The 14,804-nt window shown below is 50.2% G+C and overlaps 1 protein-coding gene across 2 annotated transcripts in view; it reads right to left on the reverse strand.

The window, feature by feature from the left end:
* DEPTOR (DEP domain containing MTOR-interacting protein) overlaps nt 1-14,006 on the reverse strand; it is a 158,383-nt gene extending 144,377 nt beyond the window's left edge. For both annotated transcript variants that reach the window (XM_018058144.1, XM_018058145.1), the window contains exon 1: nt 13,335-14,006. In XM_018058144.1, coding sequence (XP_017913633.1) covers nt 13,335-13,423 — 89 coding nt within the window. In that variant the 5' untranslated portion in view covers nt 13,424-14,006. The remainder of the gene's footprint in view (nt 1-13,334) is intronic.

Below are 14,804 nucleotides of genomic sequence, written 5' to 3' on the forward strand. Positions count from 1 at the left end.
ATACAAGTGATCACAGAGGGAAGCCTGAGAAATGAAGGTCCCCCTCCTCCCCAGCACCTAACCCAGCGTCTGGCATCTAGACGGGTTTGGGAATTACTTATGGAACTAGTGATAACAGCAGAGAAGGCAACGGCGCCCCACTGCAGTACCCTTGCCTGGAAAATCCCATGGATGGAGGAGCCTGGGGGGCTGCAGTCCGTGGGGTCGCTGAGGGTCGGACACGACTGCAGCTGCAGCAGCTGCAGCAGCTGCAGCAGCAGCAGCAGCAGCAGCAGCAGCAGCAGCGGCAGCGCTACGATACTGAGAGGGATCCCGCACGGATATGGCAGGACAACAGAGCCTGTCATGCTGCTGCTGAAACAGCTTTTAGCTTCAAAAAGTGAGCTCTAACCTTCCCCTCAGCTTTGCACTTCTGCTGGACACTTCTGGAAAGGAAAGGGGAGTAAAGACTCCGTAGGTGGCAACTCTAAGAGAGGAGTAGCGCGATTCTAAGGACACATATTGTTTCAGAAGACACTCAGTTACATACGCACGTGGCATCAGCTGGTTGTGCACGGCTCCTGCATTTCCAGTTATGGGGTCAACACATTGGGTTGGTTTTCTGTTTCTTGGAGCCAAAAGCATTCAAAGATATCAGGACAGGGGTTTGGGTTTCACAGAGGCATGTCTTGGTCAACACTCATCAAAGGGTGAATTTCACTGTATAAGTTTTGTCTCAAAAAAAAAAAAAATCTTTGCAGCAACATGGATGTTACTAGGGAATATTAGAGTTAACTGAAGTCAGACAGAGAAAGATAAATATCATATGAGACCACCTACATGCTCAGCTGGTAAAGAATCCGTCTGTAATGCAGAAGACCCCAGTTTGATTCCTGGGTCAGGAAGATTTGCTGGAGAAGGGAAAGGCTACAAACTCCAATATTACTGCCTGGAAAATTCCATGGACAGTATAGTCCATGGTATCTCAAAGAGTCAGACATGACTGAGCGACTTTCCTTTTCATTTCATATGCAGAATCTAAAAAAACGGATACACGTAAGTGAAAAGTGAAACTGTTAGTCACCCAGTCCTGTCTGCCTCTTTGCCATCCCATGGACTGTAGCCCTTCAGATACAAATAAACTAATGGCTACCAAAGGGGAAGTTGGAGGAGAGGGATAAATTTGGAGTTTGGGAATTAACAGACACCCACCACTGTATATAAAACAGATAAACAAGGATTACTGTATAGCACAGGGAACTGTATCCAATACCGTATAACAACCTATGATGGGAAGAACCTGAAAAAGAGCACATACATGCGTACAACCGACTGCACCGGAAACTGACAGAACACTGCAAACCAACTACACTTCTCCAATTGAACAAGAATGAATCGATCAAGCCCTACTCTTATTTAAATTTAAAAAAGAGAATTATAAACAAATAGTACAAGCTAGTTTATAGTACAAGCTAATTGAAAGACGCTTACTCCTTGGAAGGAAAGTTATGACCAACCTAGATAGCATATTCAAAAGCAGAGACATTACTTTGCCGACTAAGGTCCGTCTAGTCAAGGCTATGGTTTTTCCTGTGGTCATGTATGGATGTGAGAGTTGGACTGTGAAGAAGGCTGAGCGCTGAAGAATTGATGCTTTTGAACTGTGGTGTTGGAGAAAACTCTTGAGAGTCCCTTGGACTGCAAGGAGATCGAACCAGTCCATTCTGAAGGAGATCAGCCCTGGGATTTCTTTGGAAGGACTGATGTTAAAGCTGAAACTCCAGTACTTTGGCCACCTCATGCGAAGAGTTGAGTCATTGGAAAAGACTCTGATGCTGGGAGGGATTGGGGGCAGGAGGAGAAGGGGACGACAGAGGATGAGATGGCTGGATGGCATCACTGGCTCGATGGACATGAGTGTGAGTGAACTCCCGGAGTTGGTGATGGTCAGGGAGGCCTGGCGTGCTGCGATTCACGGGGTCGCAGAGAGTCAGACACGACTGAGCGACTGAAGTGAACTGAAGTACAAGCTAGTAAATTCCATGTTGAAAGTTTAGAAAAAGTGTATTATTGCCTGTAACTTATTCTGAAATGCTAAAAAAGTACGATGAATTGATGGGTAGACAGAGGATGAATATACAGCCAGCCACGTGATAAAGCAAGCATGGCGGAATGGTGACTGTGAGATCTGAGCAGAGGAGACAAGGGCGTTCACTGCGGAATTCTCCACACTTGTCCGTATGTCTGAGAGTTTTCACAAGAGTGTTGGAGGAAAAAGCTGACTCACTCATGCTCCTCAGATTTGAATGTCCTGAAATACTCTACGATAACGTTTGGCTCTCACAAGTAGGGTAGCAGGCTAAGCGTCTTATCATGGCAACCAAGGCTTACTCACCCTCTTTCATAGAGACAGGTCATGCCCCCTGTTAGGTTTGACTACCAGAGTCTACAATACAGTCATTAGCAAAGTAAGTTCTAACAAATGTGAAGGAAAATGAATCCTGGTTATGTATAGATAACTGCCTTAAAACCTTATCTCTAAATTGAGTCTTGTTGTGTTTTTAAGAAGAAAATAGAACAAGTAGGAGCTTTGGTAAAGTCTTATTTTATCAAGCTTATTATAGCTTAACTGAAGATGATACAAGAGGCACTTGGCATCTCAACGTACAACAGTTTATGCTCTTGTTTTTGCAATGAATACATTTGGTGAAAGTCATTTTCATTTATGGAAATGTTAAAGAGCAAAGGTAAGTAGAATTTCTATAAAAATACTCGATGAAAATAGGATACAAGTTTACCCCATTCTCCTTTCCTCCTGGAGAAGAGGAAAGGAGAGTGAAAGTGAAACTCGCTCAGTCGTGTCCGACTCTTTGCAACCCGATGGACCATACAGTCCAGGGAACTCTCCAGGCCAGAACACTGGAGTGGGGAGCCGCTCCCTTCTCCAGGGGATCTTCCTGACCCAGGGATCCAACCCAGGTCTCCCGCAGTGCAGGTGGTTCTTTACCAGCTGAGCTACGAGAGGAAAGGAATCGGGAAGGAAAACAGGATTTCTACAATTAAAAAAACCTACACTTTATTGGACTCTGTGCCTGAAAACAGTGTCAGTTCAGTTCAGTCGCTCAGTTGTGTCCCACTCTTTGCGACCCCATGGACTGCAGCACGCCAGGCCTCCCTGTCCATCACCAACCCCCAGAGTTCACCCAAACTCATGTCCATTGACTCAGTGACGCCATCCAACCATCTCATCCTCAGTCGTCCCTTTCTCCTCCTGCCCCCAATCCCTCCCAGCACCAGAGTCTTTTCCAATGAGTCAGCTCTTCTCATGAGGTGGCCAAAGTACTGGAGCTTCAGCTTTAGCATCATTCCTTCCAAAGAAATTCCAGGGCTGATCTCCTTCAGAATGGACTGGTTGGATCTCCTTGCAGTCCAAGGGACTCTCAAGAGTCTTCTCCAACACCACAGTTCAAAAGCATCAATTCTTCAGCACTCAGCATTCTTTATGAACAGTGTACTAACCTTATAAATAGAGCTGCTTTTTGATAGAAAACTAACCCAGGATCCTCAACTGAAAATGTGCTAAATCTTCTTTTAAGATGGAAAAAACAATCCTTTCTAAATATATCTTCTTTGCAAATTTGCAGATTTATACCCTGGTGGTTTAGTCAGTAAGTCATGTCCAACTCTTGTAACCCCGTGGACTGTAGCCCACCAGGCTCCTCTGTCCATGGGATTCTCCAGGCAAGAACACTGGAGTGGGTTGCCATTTACTTCTCCAGGGGATCTTCCCAAAGCAGGGATCGAACCCGGGTTTCCTGTATTGCAGGCAGATTCTTTACTAACTGAACCGGAAGCACCCACTCATACCCGGGTTGTTCTTAACCCAGCACCTCGTTATACTTCTCTGCACTACCGCCTTCCCGTTCCTCCTTGCTTCGTGGCCGCACCACTCACAGTGTATTCCTCCAGAATTTTACAGCTTGTTGGAAAGCAGCGAACTTCACACATAATAGAGCACACTCACCCAACCGTAATGGAAACAGGGCAGCAGGAGATGACGGCTTTGTCTCTTACGAGAGGACGCTCACACTAACGCTTCGTTTCTCATTCTCTAAGTTGGTACTGGAGGAGCTTCTGAGCACTTTGGACGAGCCTCCTTCAGAAGCCCACCTGGTCTGCCACGGAGCACAAGGCTCGGCTCGGTGGAGCTATAACAACTTCAGCACCCAAGGGGGAGTGCACAGAGCTGGACGATCAAAGGAGGGCCCAGGACCTGAGTGGGTGCTGGGCCACATTTCGCCTCAACGAAAGGAACCTCGGGGTCAAGACCAGAATCAGAAATCTGTAGGTACAAGTATCGCAGGGAGACAGTGTCATCAAAACGAAAGCAAATAACGCACACCACCAACAATAATGAAACCACGCGCAACAGCTAAAGGCGCCAAGCAGAAAGAGCTGGGCCCTGCTCTGCTGACGCTAGCTGCCAACCCCCCCCCCCCCCCCCCCCGTGCAGCTGCCGTGGGCTTCCTCCGGCTGGGGGCCTTGGCGTCTGTCCGCTCTTGCTACACCCCGGCAACAGCTGTTCTCAGAAGACCGCACGGATGGAAGGCCATCTTGCCCCGCGCTCCCCGGCGTGTGCTCTTTCTCCCTCTCGCCTCTCCTCCCTCTCGCCCGCCTCTCCTTGTTGCCTTTAAAAATGTTTGAAAAGCTGCAGCAAGGTGGCTCTCCGTGCAGACCCGGGTAAGTCCCTGCGTCCAGCATGGGCCATCTCAGCCCAGATGAGAGCGGCCCCGTCGCCCTCGCTGGCAGCACGGTGGGGCACGGCCGTTTACCAGCCCTGCCCCACTGTGGCCTCCCAGCATCTCACAATCCGTAAAAGTCACAGGCATAAGCCTCCAAGTGTGGTTAAAGATGGTAACACTGGGACAGGGGTCCCAGACCTGGAACCCACCTCTCTCCTTAGTACGTAATGAGGAACAGAGCCAACGGTGCTGACGTACTAGGCAGACAGAGGGTTGATACTGTTCCCCGCGTCTTTTCCTCATCACTAAACTCAGAGACACCAACCAGTGAAGAGCTGCTGTCTGATAAAGGGATGTGAGTCCCTGATCCAAATAAATACTAGAAATTACAGGAGAGAAGAATCATCCGTCACTTCTTATTCTCTTCTTTTGAAGGGTAGGCATTTGACTTATTTTCAGGTTTATTGATTCCAAAGTCGTCAAGAGGCAGGATCTAAACACCAGCATTGGCCTTTTAGAAAAGTCAGCACAAACATTATTCATAAGCAACACTGCCGTCATCTCAGAAACAGGCTTGCACAGGTGAAGAGAAGTGTACAATTACTCCACAATCATTTACTGAGCACACATTGCCTTCCATCTGCACGAGGGTTCCTGCAAATGACACAGCACCTTCCCAGGCTCCCTCTCCAGGAAAGAAAGGAAGCATCTGCTGAGCTTGCTCTGTGCTGGGTCCCTGAGAGACACCCCCACCTCCAAGGGGGGAAGTGGGAAAGATGCCCATGGAACAGGGTCTGCAAACGGGCAAAGCCTCCAGTTCAAAGGCAGCTCAGCGCTACACACGGCTCCTCTGCCCAACCCCAGATAGAGCGGCTCTCCATTTTCTGAAGCCCTCCCCACCTTTTCTTTATCTGAACAGGTGGTAATTTCCCAGATGCCAGGATATCCTCTCTGCTGTTTAGGAAAATAAAGGCATCTTCCTTCCATTTGGATCTCTACATTTCAGTAGGAGCATCTAGGCAGCAGCTTTCCTGCCGTTCCCCTTGGTTACCACGTCTAGTGGAGCTAAGCGTCCACACTGTTGGACACCGATAGGGGCTACTCTCAAACACGTTCTCTACGCCAGCACTCCCCAACCTTTCTGGCACCAGGGATTGGCTCCATGGAGGGCAAGTTTCCCTGGGGCCTGGGGAGGGCAGTGGTGGAGGGTGGCGGGTTTGGGGATGCTTCAAGCGCCTCACATGCACTGTGCTCCTGTGAGAGCCTAGTGCCGCTGCTGACCTACAGGGGGCAGAGCTCAGTGACGAGAGTGCCCGGGTCAGGGGTCAGGGGGCGTGCATCAGGGGTCAGGGGGCATGCATCAGGAGTGCTAGGGTGTGCATCCTAACAGGGTGTGTTATCAGGAGTGACGACGTGTGCATCGTGAGTGCGGGGCGTGCATCAGGAGTGACGGGGCGTGCATCGTGAGTGCCGGGGCGTGCATCGTGAGTGCGGGGCGTGCATCAGGAGTGCCGGGGCGTGCATCGTGAGTGCCGGGGCGTGCATCGTGAGTGCGGGGCGTGCATCAGGAGTGACGGGGCGTGCATCGTGAGTGCGGGGCGTGCATCAGGAGTGCCGGGGCGTGCATCGTGAGTGCGGGGCGTGCATCAGGAGTGACGGGGCGTGCATCGTGAGTGACGGGGCGTGCATCAGGAGTGCCGGGGCGTGCATCGTGAGTGACGGGGTGTGCTCAGTCGCTCAGCCGTGTCCGACTCTGGGCAACCATATGGACTGTAGCCCATCAGGCTCCTCTGTCCACGGGATTCTCCAGGCAGCAGCGCTGGAGTGGGTTGCCAGGTCTTCCTCCAGGGGATCTTCCCGATCTAGGGATCGAACCCGGGCCCCCTGTGCTGTAGGCAGATCCCGGCGCTGGGAGGGGTGGGGTGGCTGTAAACACAGGCGAGGCCGAGCTCGTCTGCCACTGCTCACTCCCAGCGGGCACCCCAGTCCCTAACAGGCCACAGACGGTGCCAGTCTATGGCCGGGGGTTGGGGACCCCTGCTCTAAGCCAATCTTCAAGTTCCGTAAGTTCAAAGTGCAATAAAATGGACTACAGTTGACCCCTTCTGAACAGCTCAGGTCCACTTATATTAGACTTTTTTCAATATAAATAGTTCAGTACTACACAAGTCATGGTGAGTTGAATCTGTGGGTGGGGAACCAGGGATACAGAGAGAGTCTGACTGTAAAGTCACACTCCTTTTTCAACTGTGCAGAGGGTGGTTGCTCTAAGCCCCGCATTGTCCAAGGGTCAGCTGTGTTTCCCCTTGTTCTATTCTGCACCTCTAAATTCCATATCTCATATTTACTTTACTGTAGATCGGCCTTTGGTTCCGCTGACTTTTTACCTTTAGTTTGCATACTGCATTTACGCTGGCAAAGCAAATTCAGAAAAGCTGCTCAGTGTTGATTTAATATGTTTTTATGGCCAAGGCAACAGCAAGCCTGCAGGAGTCTGGAAAGGCAGTCTGTTGCAGATAAAAGGCAAATATATCAAACAATTGAAAGAACTGCAATTTCCTACAACTTACCTAAAGCTCACTGCCCAGTAAATTGCTTTTAGGGACCCAGCTTTTAATGACTGGATGAGACTTTTGTAATCAGCATATTTAGTCTAGGTAGATGAGCATAACTGGAAAGCTTAAAGCATTTTCCTTCTTAATTACGCATTCCTCATCACATTCTTAATGCCCCTTCCACCCGCCCATCCTCACAGCTGGCAAAACAGTGCACTGTAATTATCCATTAAAGTGAGTACAGATTCAGAAAAGTGGAGTTCAAATTAAGTTTTCAAAACCACATGGCAAGGAACACCCGGTTTAAAAGTTAATGGAGAAAGTGACCGTTCTATCTTGTCAGAACATAAACACTTCTAGAAATTAATTAGCTTTTTCTCAGCAGAAGGGAAAAATCATTTGTCTCCTTGCTTGTTTGCAAAAGTCATCACACTCTGATACTCTTATACACATGATTCTGTTTTGCACTGGTCTCATCCTGACACTTCCTAACCCTCTAAATTACTCACTGGGGACACCGTTAAACTGAGGTCTAGCATCTGCTTAAGAGCAAGAACTCTCAGCTCTAGTGCTTTCTTGCTGAATAATCTATGGCCAGTTAGCTTACCTGCTCTGTTCCTCAGTTTTCCCATCTGTAAAATGAGGAGAACAAGCATATCTTCTACACAGAGTAGCTATAAAGCTTAAGGCATATATATATATATATATATGTAATATATGTTAATATATATTCCTGATACATATAAGCACTTGGAAGAGTCTTTGGAAGATAATAAACGCCCTGTAAGTAGGTGGCGCTAGTGGTGAGGAACCCACCTGCCAATGCAGGATATATTAGAGACGCGGTTCAATCCCTGGGGTTGGGAAGACCCCTGGAGGAGGGCATGGCAACCCACTCCAGTGTTCTTGTCTGGAGAATCCCATGGACAGAGGAGCCCAGCAGGCTATGGTCCATGGGGTCATAAAGAGTTGGACATGACTGAAACAACTTAGCACACACACACAAGTGTTGTTATTACTATCACACCTACCATCACCACAGAGAGAAAAGGGACAGTCTGTGGGACTCTTTAAACGCTCCTTTACAAACCACTTTATTGCTTAGTATCTGTGAAATTAACTGATAGAAGAAACAAAAGGTGGATTTGGGTGTTGTCATTAGAATGTCATAATTACGACTGCATGGCAAATGTCAAGATAAGAGCTTTACACATAAACATATAAAAACAAGTAATGATCTTAAAAGTTACAGTATGAAACCTCAGTATCATGAATGAATGCTTTACAAATAGCTAATTATCTTCAAATTAGGAATGTGCTGAGACAATTTATGGCATGTTTTCTCTGTGCTGAATCAAGAATAATAGTGTAAAACAAAAAGAATAATACTGTAAAAAGACACGTGCCGGAACTTCCCTGGAAGCCCAGTGGCTATGACGTTGCACATCCAATGCAGGGGCAGAAGTCTGATCCCTGGTGCCAGGACCCCATGTGCCGTGTGGCCAAAAAATAAATTTTAATAAAATAGATATATGTGAAATACCAGTCCCATCTCATCTGGTGTGATATCTTTGGCCAATCCAAAAAGAGAGCAAAAAGCGTACTTGAAAAGTTCTCATATTTTGTCTTTCATCACTGTGATGCCATCCAGATGCATTTCTGTAATAGTTTTACTGAGATATAACTCATACACCACATAATTCACCCACTGAATGTACATAATTCAGGGGTTTTAAGCATATACAGAGTTATGTTACCATTACCGCAGTCAAGTTGAAAGCATTTCATCATCACCCAGAGAAGCTCTACACCCATCAGCAACCCCCCTCCCTGCCCCCCACCCCCACTGGCACCACTTTCTGCCTCCACAGATCTGCCTATTTTGGACGCGTCATGCCAGAGGCATCAGAGGACATGTGTGCTTCTGTATCCTCTTTCCCTTGGCATAAGTCAGAGTCCCCCCATGCTGTGTCCCTCCACTGCCAAATAACACTTCTTGCACAGATATATCACACATAACTGACCCATTCATCAGCTGACAGACACTTGAGTAGTTCCTGGTTTTCACTACTAGGAAAAATGCTGCTCTGAAAATCTGTGTACAAATTTTTATACAGACATGTGTTTTCATTTCTTTTGAATATATACCTAGGAGTAACATTGCTGGGTCACATGGTAATCTGTGTTCAGTCTTTAAGGAAATGCCAGAATGATTTCCCAAGTGGCTGCATCATTTTCTCTTTCTACCAGCAGTGTGTCATGGTGCCAATTCCCCCAAAACCTTGCCAGCACTTACTGTCTTTCTGATCATAGCCATCCTGGGGATATGAAGTGACATCCAAATACATTTTTAACATACAAAAACATGGGGCTTCCCTGGTGGTTCAGTGGTAAAGAATCCTCCTGCCAATGCAGCAGATGCAGGCTCGATCCCTGGTCGGGGAAGACCCCACACGCCACAGAGCAACTAAGCCCATGGGCCACAAGTACTGAAGCCGGTGCACTGCAACAAGAGAAGCCCCCACCGCGAGAAGCCTGCTCACAGCAGCCAGAGAAAAGCCCACCCGCAAGGAAGACCAGCAGCCACAAATACATGCATATGTGAAACATTACCCTGCTCTTGTTAAGGTCGTCACTCAAAAACAAAAGATGCAAAAACAAGCAAACACATTGGGCGAGGAAGTAAACCTTCTAGGGGAAGGAAAAGCACAAAGAGATTAGGAAAACGATTCCACAGTCAGGCTAGAAAAGCAAGCAGGATATGTCTTTACATGTTGCTCAGTTTCATACCCTTATGCAGCCAGCTGCCCTTACCAAAGTGTCAGGATTGTGCAGCCAGCCCCCAATTTCACATCTGGAGCTTATAATAATCACAGCAACCACTACTCTTGATTTATTGATTTATTTTACAAAGTTCCTTCCCATGTTGTGCCCGATTTGATCCAAAACCACAAATCTTACTTGGAAGAGTATTATTATTCCCATTCTGCAGGCACAGTCACTGAGGTCCAAACTGAGTAACTGACTTGTAAACAGTTAAAAATAAAGGTACATGAAACATGCATATATACATTCATAAACAAATGCTAAATAAATAGCATCAGAGAGCTGGGCCTGGAAGCCAAATGCTGCATTTCCAGTCCCAATCATAGGCGTCCTTTCCTCATTACTTATTTGCCTCGTCTTTGATGACCCAGAAAGCAACGGAAAGGAAAGAGAAGGAAGACAGCAGTTCTGCGTGTGTGTGTATGTATAAAGCAATTGGAGGCAGGAAGCCTGGACATCACACAGTCCCCACAGTCAGCCTGTGAGAGAGCAGCATGTGGGAGCGTGATAGCGACAGCAAGGTCTGCACCCCTACTCGTTAGCGCGAGGTTCCTCCGGTAACCAAGAAGCCACTGGTGTGCACGGCCACTCAAGTCCCTAAATTCTGATTATCAATTTACAATGGTATATTTAATTACATACACTGCTCATTCAAACATCTGAGGAATTGCTGTGTACTTGGTACTCGGCACAGTGCTGAGATGGTAGAGATTTTTACAAGGCAACGATGACACGTTTCCAAAGTAAAATTAAACAACTAACATTTAGCAAGCCTTTTACATGTAGCATCTCCTCATTCAATCCTCACAAAATCCCTGCAAGAGAAGGGAAACTGAGGCACCGAGAAGTTAAGCAAACTGTCCCCAAGTCACAGGACTAATAAATGGTGGAGCCGGAATCAGAAGCCCCGGCAAGCCGGTTCTAAACCGGTGTTCTCAACCAGCAAGCAGGCCCCCCTGCTAGATCCGGCTCAGCTGGAAGGCACGTGGGGTGATGCGAGGCAACCAAGAACCTCATCAACTACGCCAACCCCCAGCTACATGCTCCTTCATACTTGAAGCCCAGAGGAAAGTCATCACCCCTGTGGGGCACTTATCTTGCCTTTTGTCATCACCCCTATGGGGCGCTTATCTTGCCTTTTTACAGGTGAGGAGACAAGTCCAGACAAGTGAGTTAACTTGTCCAAAGTCGCAGAACCATCACACTAAGGCTGGCAGGGTGCTGGCTGCACGACAGCGGCTGCTCCAAGCACCAACTCATCTATCTAACCCTCATCACAACACCATGAGGTAGGTTCCATGATTGGCCCTCATTCCTAGTTAAGTAACTTGTCCAAGGCCTCCGGCACCAGAAAAAGTAGCAAACCCAATTCATGGGGCTTTCAAGTTTTCCTCAAAACAACTTAATGTTGACTCTTGGCAGCAAAGTAGGTGCGCTGAAGTTCAAACCCAGGTCTACCTAACTGGAGTGTGAGAGATCCCTCTGTCTTCTACACTAACCTGCCAAAGCGCAGAGGGGTGCAGGCGGAAAGAGGGGAAATGCTCCAGGGACCCCCCAAGGATGGCACAATTGCGGTGTTTGAAGGAGAAGGTGCTTTCTGGAGAGAGGCACCAAGCAATATTTCACCTTTTTTTTATTAGTTTTTTTATTATTGAGATGATAGTTTGAGTACCCTTAGTACAATCTTTCATAATGCAATGTATTTTTTAAATGTCTTTTTTATTGTGGTAAAAGTCACATAATCTAGAACATACCATTTTAACCATATTTCTTAAAAGGAAGTGAAACGTACCCAATTGAGCTGATAAGGTGTTAGTGTTTCAAATTGAATCAGAAAAGTTTTACTTTTTTATTTTTTCAATTAGAAAATCTCTTGATGGAAAAGAAGCTTTTATTCTCTTGAATTTTGGCTATACATTAAAAACCATCAGGGAATAGAAATGTGCAATCTGCCTTTCGTAACGTTAAAGTCAATTAATCCTGACCTCCAATATTTGCTTCCTCAATACAAGAGCAGCAAGCAGAGTGGTTACCAAACCTTTAGGGATCTTTGCAAGGGTCTCTCTCCTCCGGTTTCTGAAACCAGCGTTTTAGACACCAAAAGGAACCTGGACACTCAGGCCAGTAAGAAGGCAGAGGCGCGCACTCCGTCTGACGGGATTAGCGGCCCACGCAAGTGGCTGTGACGCTGAAGCCAAGGAGTTCTGTTTTCCCTGGCAAACCGATGTATGACCACAAGCCCAGCAGCTGCGGAACCGGTCAGACCGTCAGGAAAACCCTCAGAGACGAATCCAAGGACCGCGATGGGATGGGAGCGATGGGGTCTGAGCCCGGGACCCCGCCTGTGCCGGGTGCGGGGACGCAGCCGCGGCGCGGCCGCCCGGGGCCAGTGCGCTCCGCCCGAGGTGTGCGCGGGGAGCGGGCGCGGGGACGGGGCAGGACCCGAGCCTCCAAGGCCCTTGCGGACCCAGGCGCTGACCCACGCGCGCGTGCGGACGCCGGCACAGGCGCGGGGTTTCCAGCCTTCGGTTTGGCCCCATAAGGACCTTTCGGGAGGGCGCCGAGGTCAGTCCCGCTTCACGGATGATGACACCGGGCTCAGGGCAGCGACGCGAAACGTGCACCTTAAGTGACGGCGTCGCGGGCTGGCGGCTTCCACCCGGAGGAGCGCGGCCGCGGCGGGGCCGGCTGCGGGCTGCCACGCGCCCCTCGCGCCCCGGCCGGCAAGACCCCAGCGCCCGAGCCCGCCCGAGCCCCCGCTCCCGCCGCCCCGCGCGCCCCCCGCGCGTCCGACCGGCGGAGGGCTGCAGGAACCGGGCTGCGGTGAGGCCGGCGGCGGGCTGCCCCCGCGCCCATCGTCCCGGCCCCGGGGCCCGCCTGGCAAGACCCCGGAGGCCGAGGCCCCCGCGCGCTCACTGCCCGCGGTCCCCGCGCCCCGCGCGTCCGAGCCCCAGCGCGTCCGAGCCCCCTGGGCGTCCGAGCGGCGGAGAGCTGCAGGAACGGGGCTGCGGTGAGGCCGGCTGCGGGCTGCCCACACGCCCCTCGCCCCGGCCCCGGGGCCCGGCTGGTAAGATCCCGGAGTCCCCGCGCGCCCACTGCCCGAGCCCCGCGCGCCCCTGCCCGAGCCCCGCGAGCCCGCGCCCGCCCGGCCGCAGCGAAGCCGGCGCCAGTGGAGCCGCGGGCGCGCGTGCTGGCGGCGCCCCGCGAGCCGCGGCACGGCCCCCCGCCTCACCGCAGCTGCTCGCCGGTGACCAGGACCTCCGCCATGCGCTCGAGCTCGCGCTGCCGCGCCCCGCCGTCGCCGCCGCCGCCCCCCTCCATGGCCCGCGCCGCGCCCTCCGTCTCCGCGGTCCGCCGTGGGCTCAGCTCCGAGCCCTAGCCTGCCCGCACTGACACCGCCCCCGCCATCTTTGCTAGGGGCGGTGCGGAGCTCACACGCCATTGGCTACCGTGGGGAGGCGGTGGGCGGTGCCCAGAGAGCCCGCCCGCCTAGGGGCGTGGCTGAGTCCCGCGTGGCCGGGGGCGGGGCTGAGAGGGAAACATCAACACCGGGCGGGGCGGCTCTGAGCGCGGGCTGAGCCTGCAGGTCCGGCTCGGAGACCCCTCCTTGACGCGCACAGCTGGTCTGCGAAGTCCTGGGGAGGCTACTACACACGGGTGCAGGCATTTTTATTATATCGTCTACGTCCCCGACTGCCAGGGCAGAAATAATCATTTCCCTAAGCAGTGAACTGGGAAGGAGGTACACGTCATTGCAGGGTTTCAAGAAATTAACCATGCCTCTCGCCCAACCTTCTCACCAAAGACACTTACCTGCCTTTGCTGTTGCAGTTCAGTCGCTCAGGCGTGTCCGACTCTTCGCGGCCCCATGGACCGCAGCGCGCCAGGCCGCCCTGTCCATCACCAACTCCCGGAGTTCACCCAAACTCATGTCCATCGGTGGTGCCATCCAACCATCTCATCCTCTGTCGCCCCCTTCTCCTGCCTTCAGTCTTTCCAGCATCAGGGACTTTTCCAGTGAGTCAGTTCTTCGCATCAAGGTGGCCAAACAATTGGAGTTTCAGCTTCAACATCAGTCCTTCCAATGAAAATTCAGGACTGATTTCCTTTAGGCTTGACTGCTTGGATCTTGCAGTCCAAGAGACTCAAGAGTCTTCTCCGGCGCCATGGGCTAATCAATGAAGAGTGCTGGGTTGGAATCACACGGACTCGGGATCCAGCGGCGTACCTGTAACTTCCTAACTAAATGTGCTTGATTCCCAGTTTCTTCCTTTACGAAATAAAAATAATTGTGGCTACCACGTTGTTCACATCTGCTGCATTAAGGACGCTTCAGGTAGTTGTTACCTCCTTTAATCGCAACAAATGGTAAAATGAGTATTGCCCTCATTTTACTCAGGAAGCAGGCCCAGAGAGATGAGGCAACTTGAGCCTCATTGTCCAAACACTATGAGAATCATTTGACATAAGTATGGTGCCCAGGGTTAATTAGATCAACAGCTTGCTTTTGCTCCTGTTTTTATTCTGAAATTGCTACAAAGACTATCAAGAGCTTGCATGGATTTCCCCTTCAAACATGCAGTTTCTATCTGGATCCTGTCATTTACTAACTTTGCCACTTGTGCTGGTTACTTAACTTCCCCGAGACTCTATTTCCATCAGTAAAGCAGGAGTAACTCCTGCGTTATCGGAACGTTGCGTG

This window comes from Capra hircus, chromosome 14, assembly GCF_001704415.2.
Source record: "Capra hircus breed San Clemente chromosome 14, ASM170441v1, whole genome shotgun sequence".
NCBI classification, from domain to species: Eukaryota; Metazoa; Chordata; class Mammalia; order Artiodactyla; family Bovidae; genus Capra; species Capra hircus.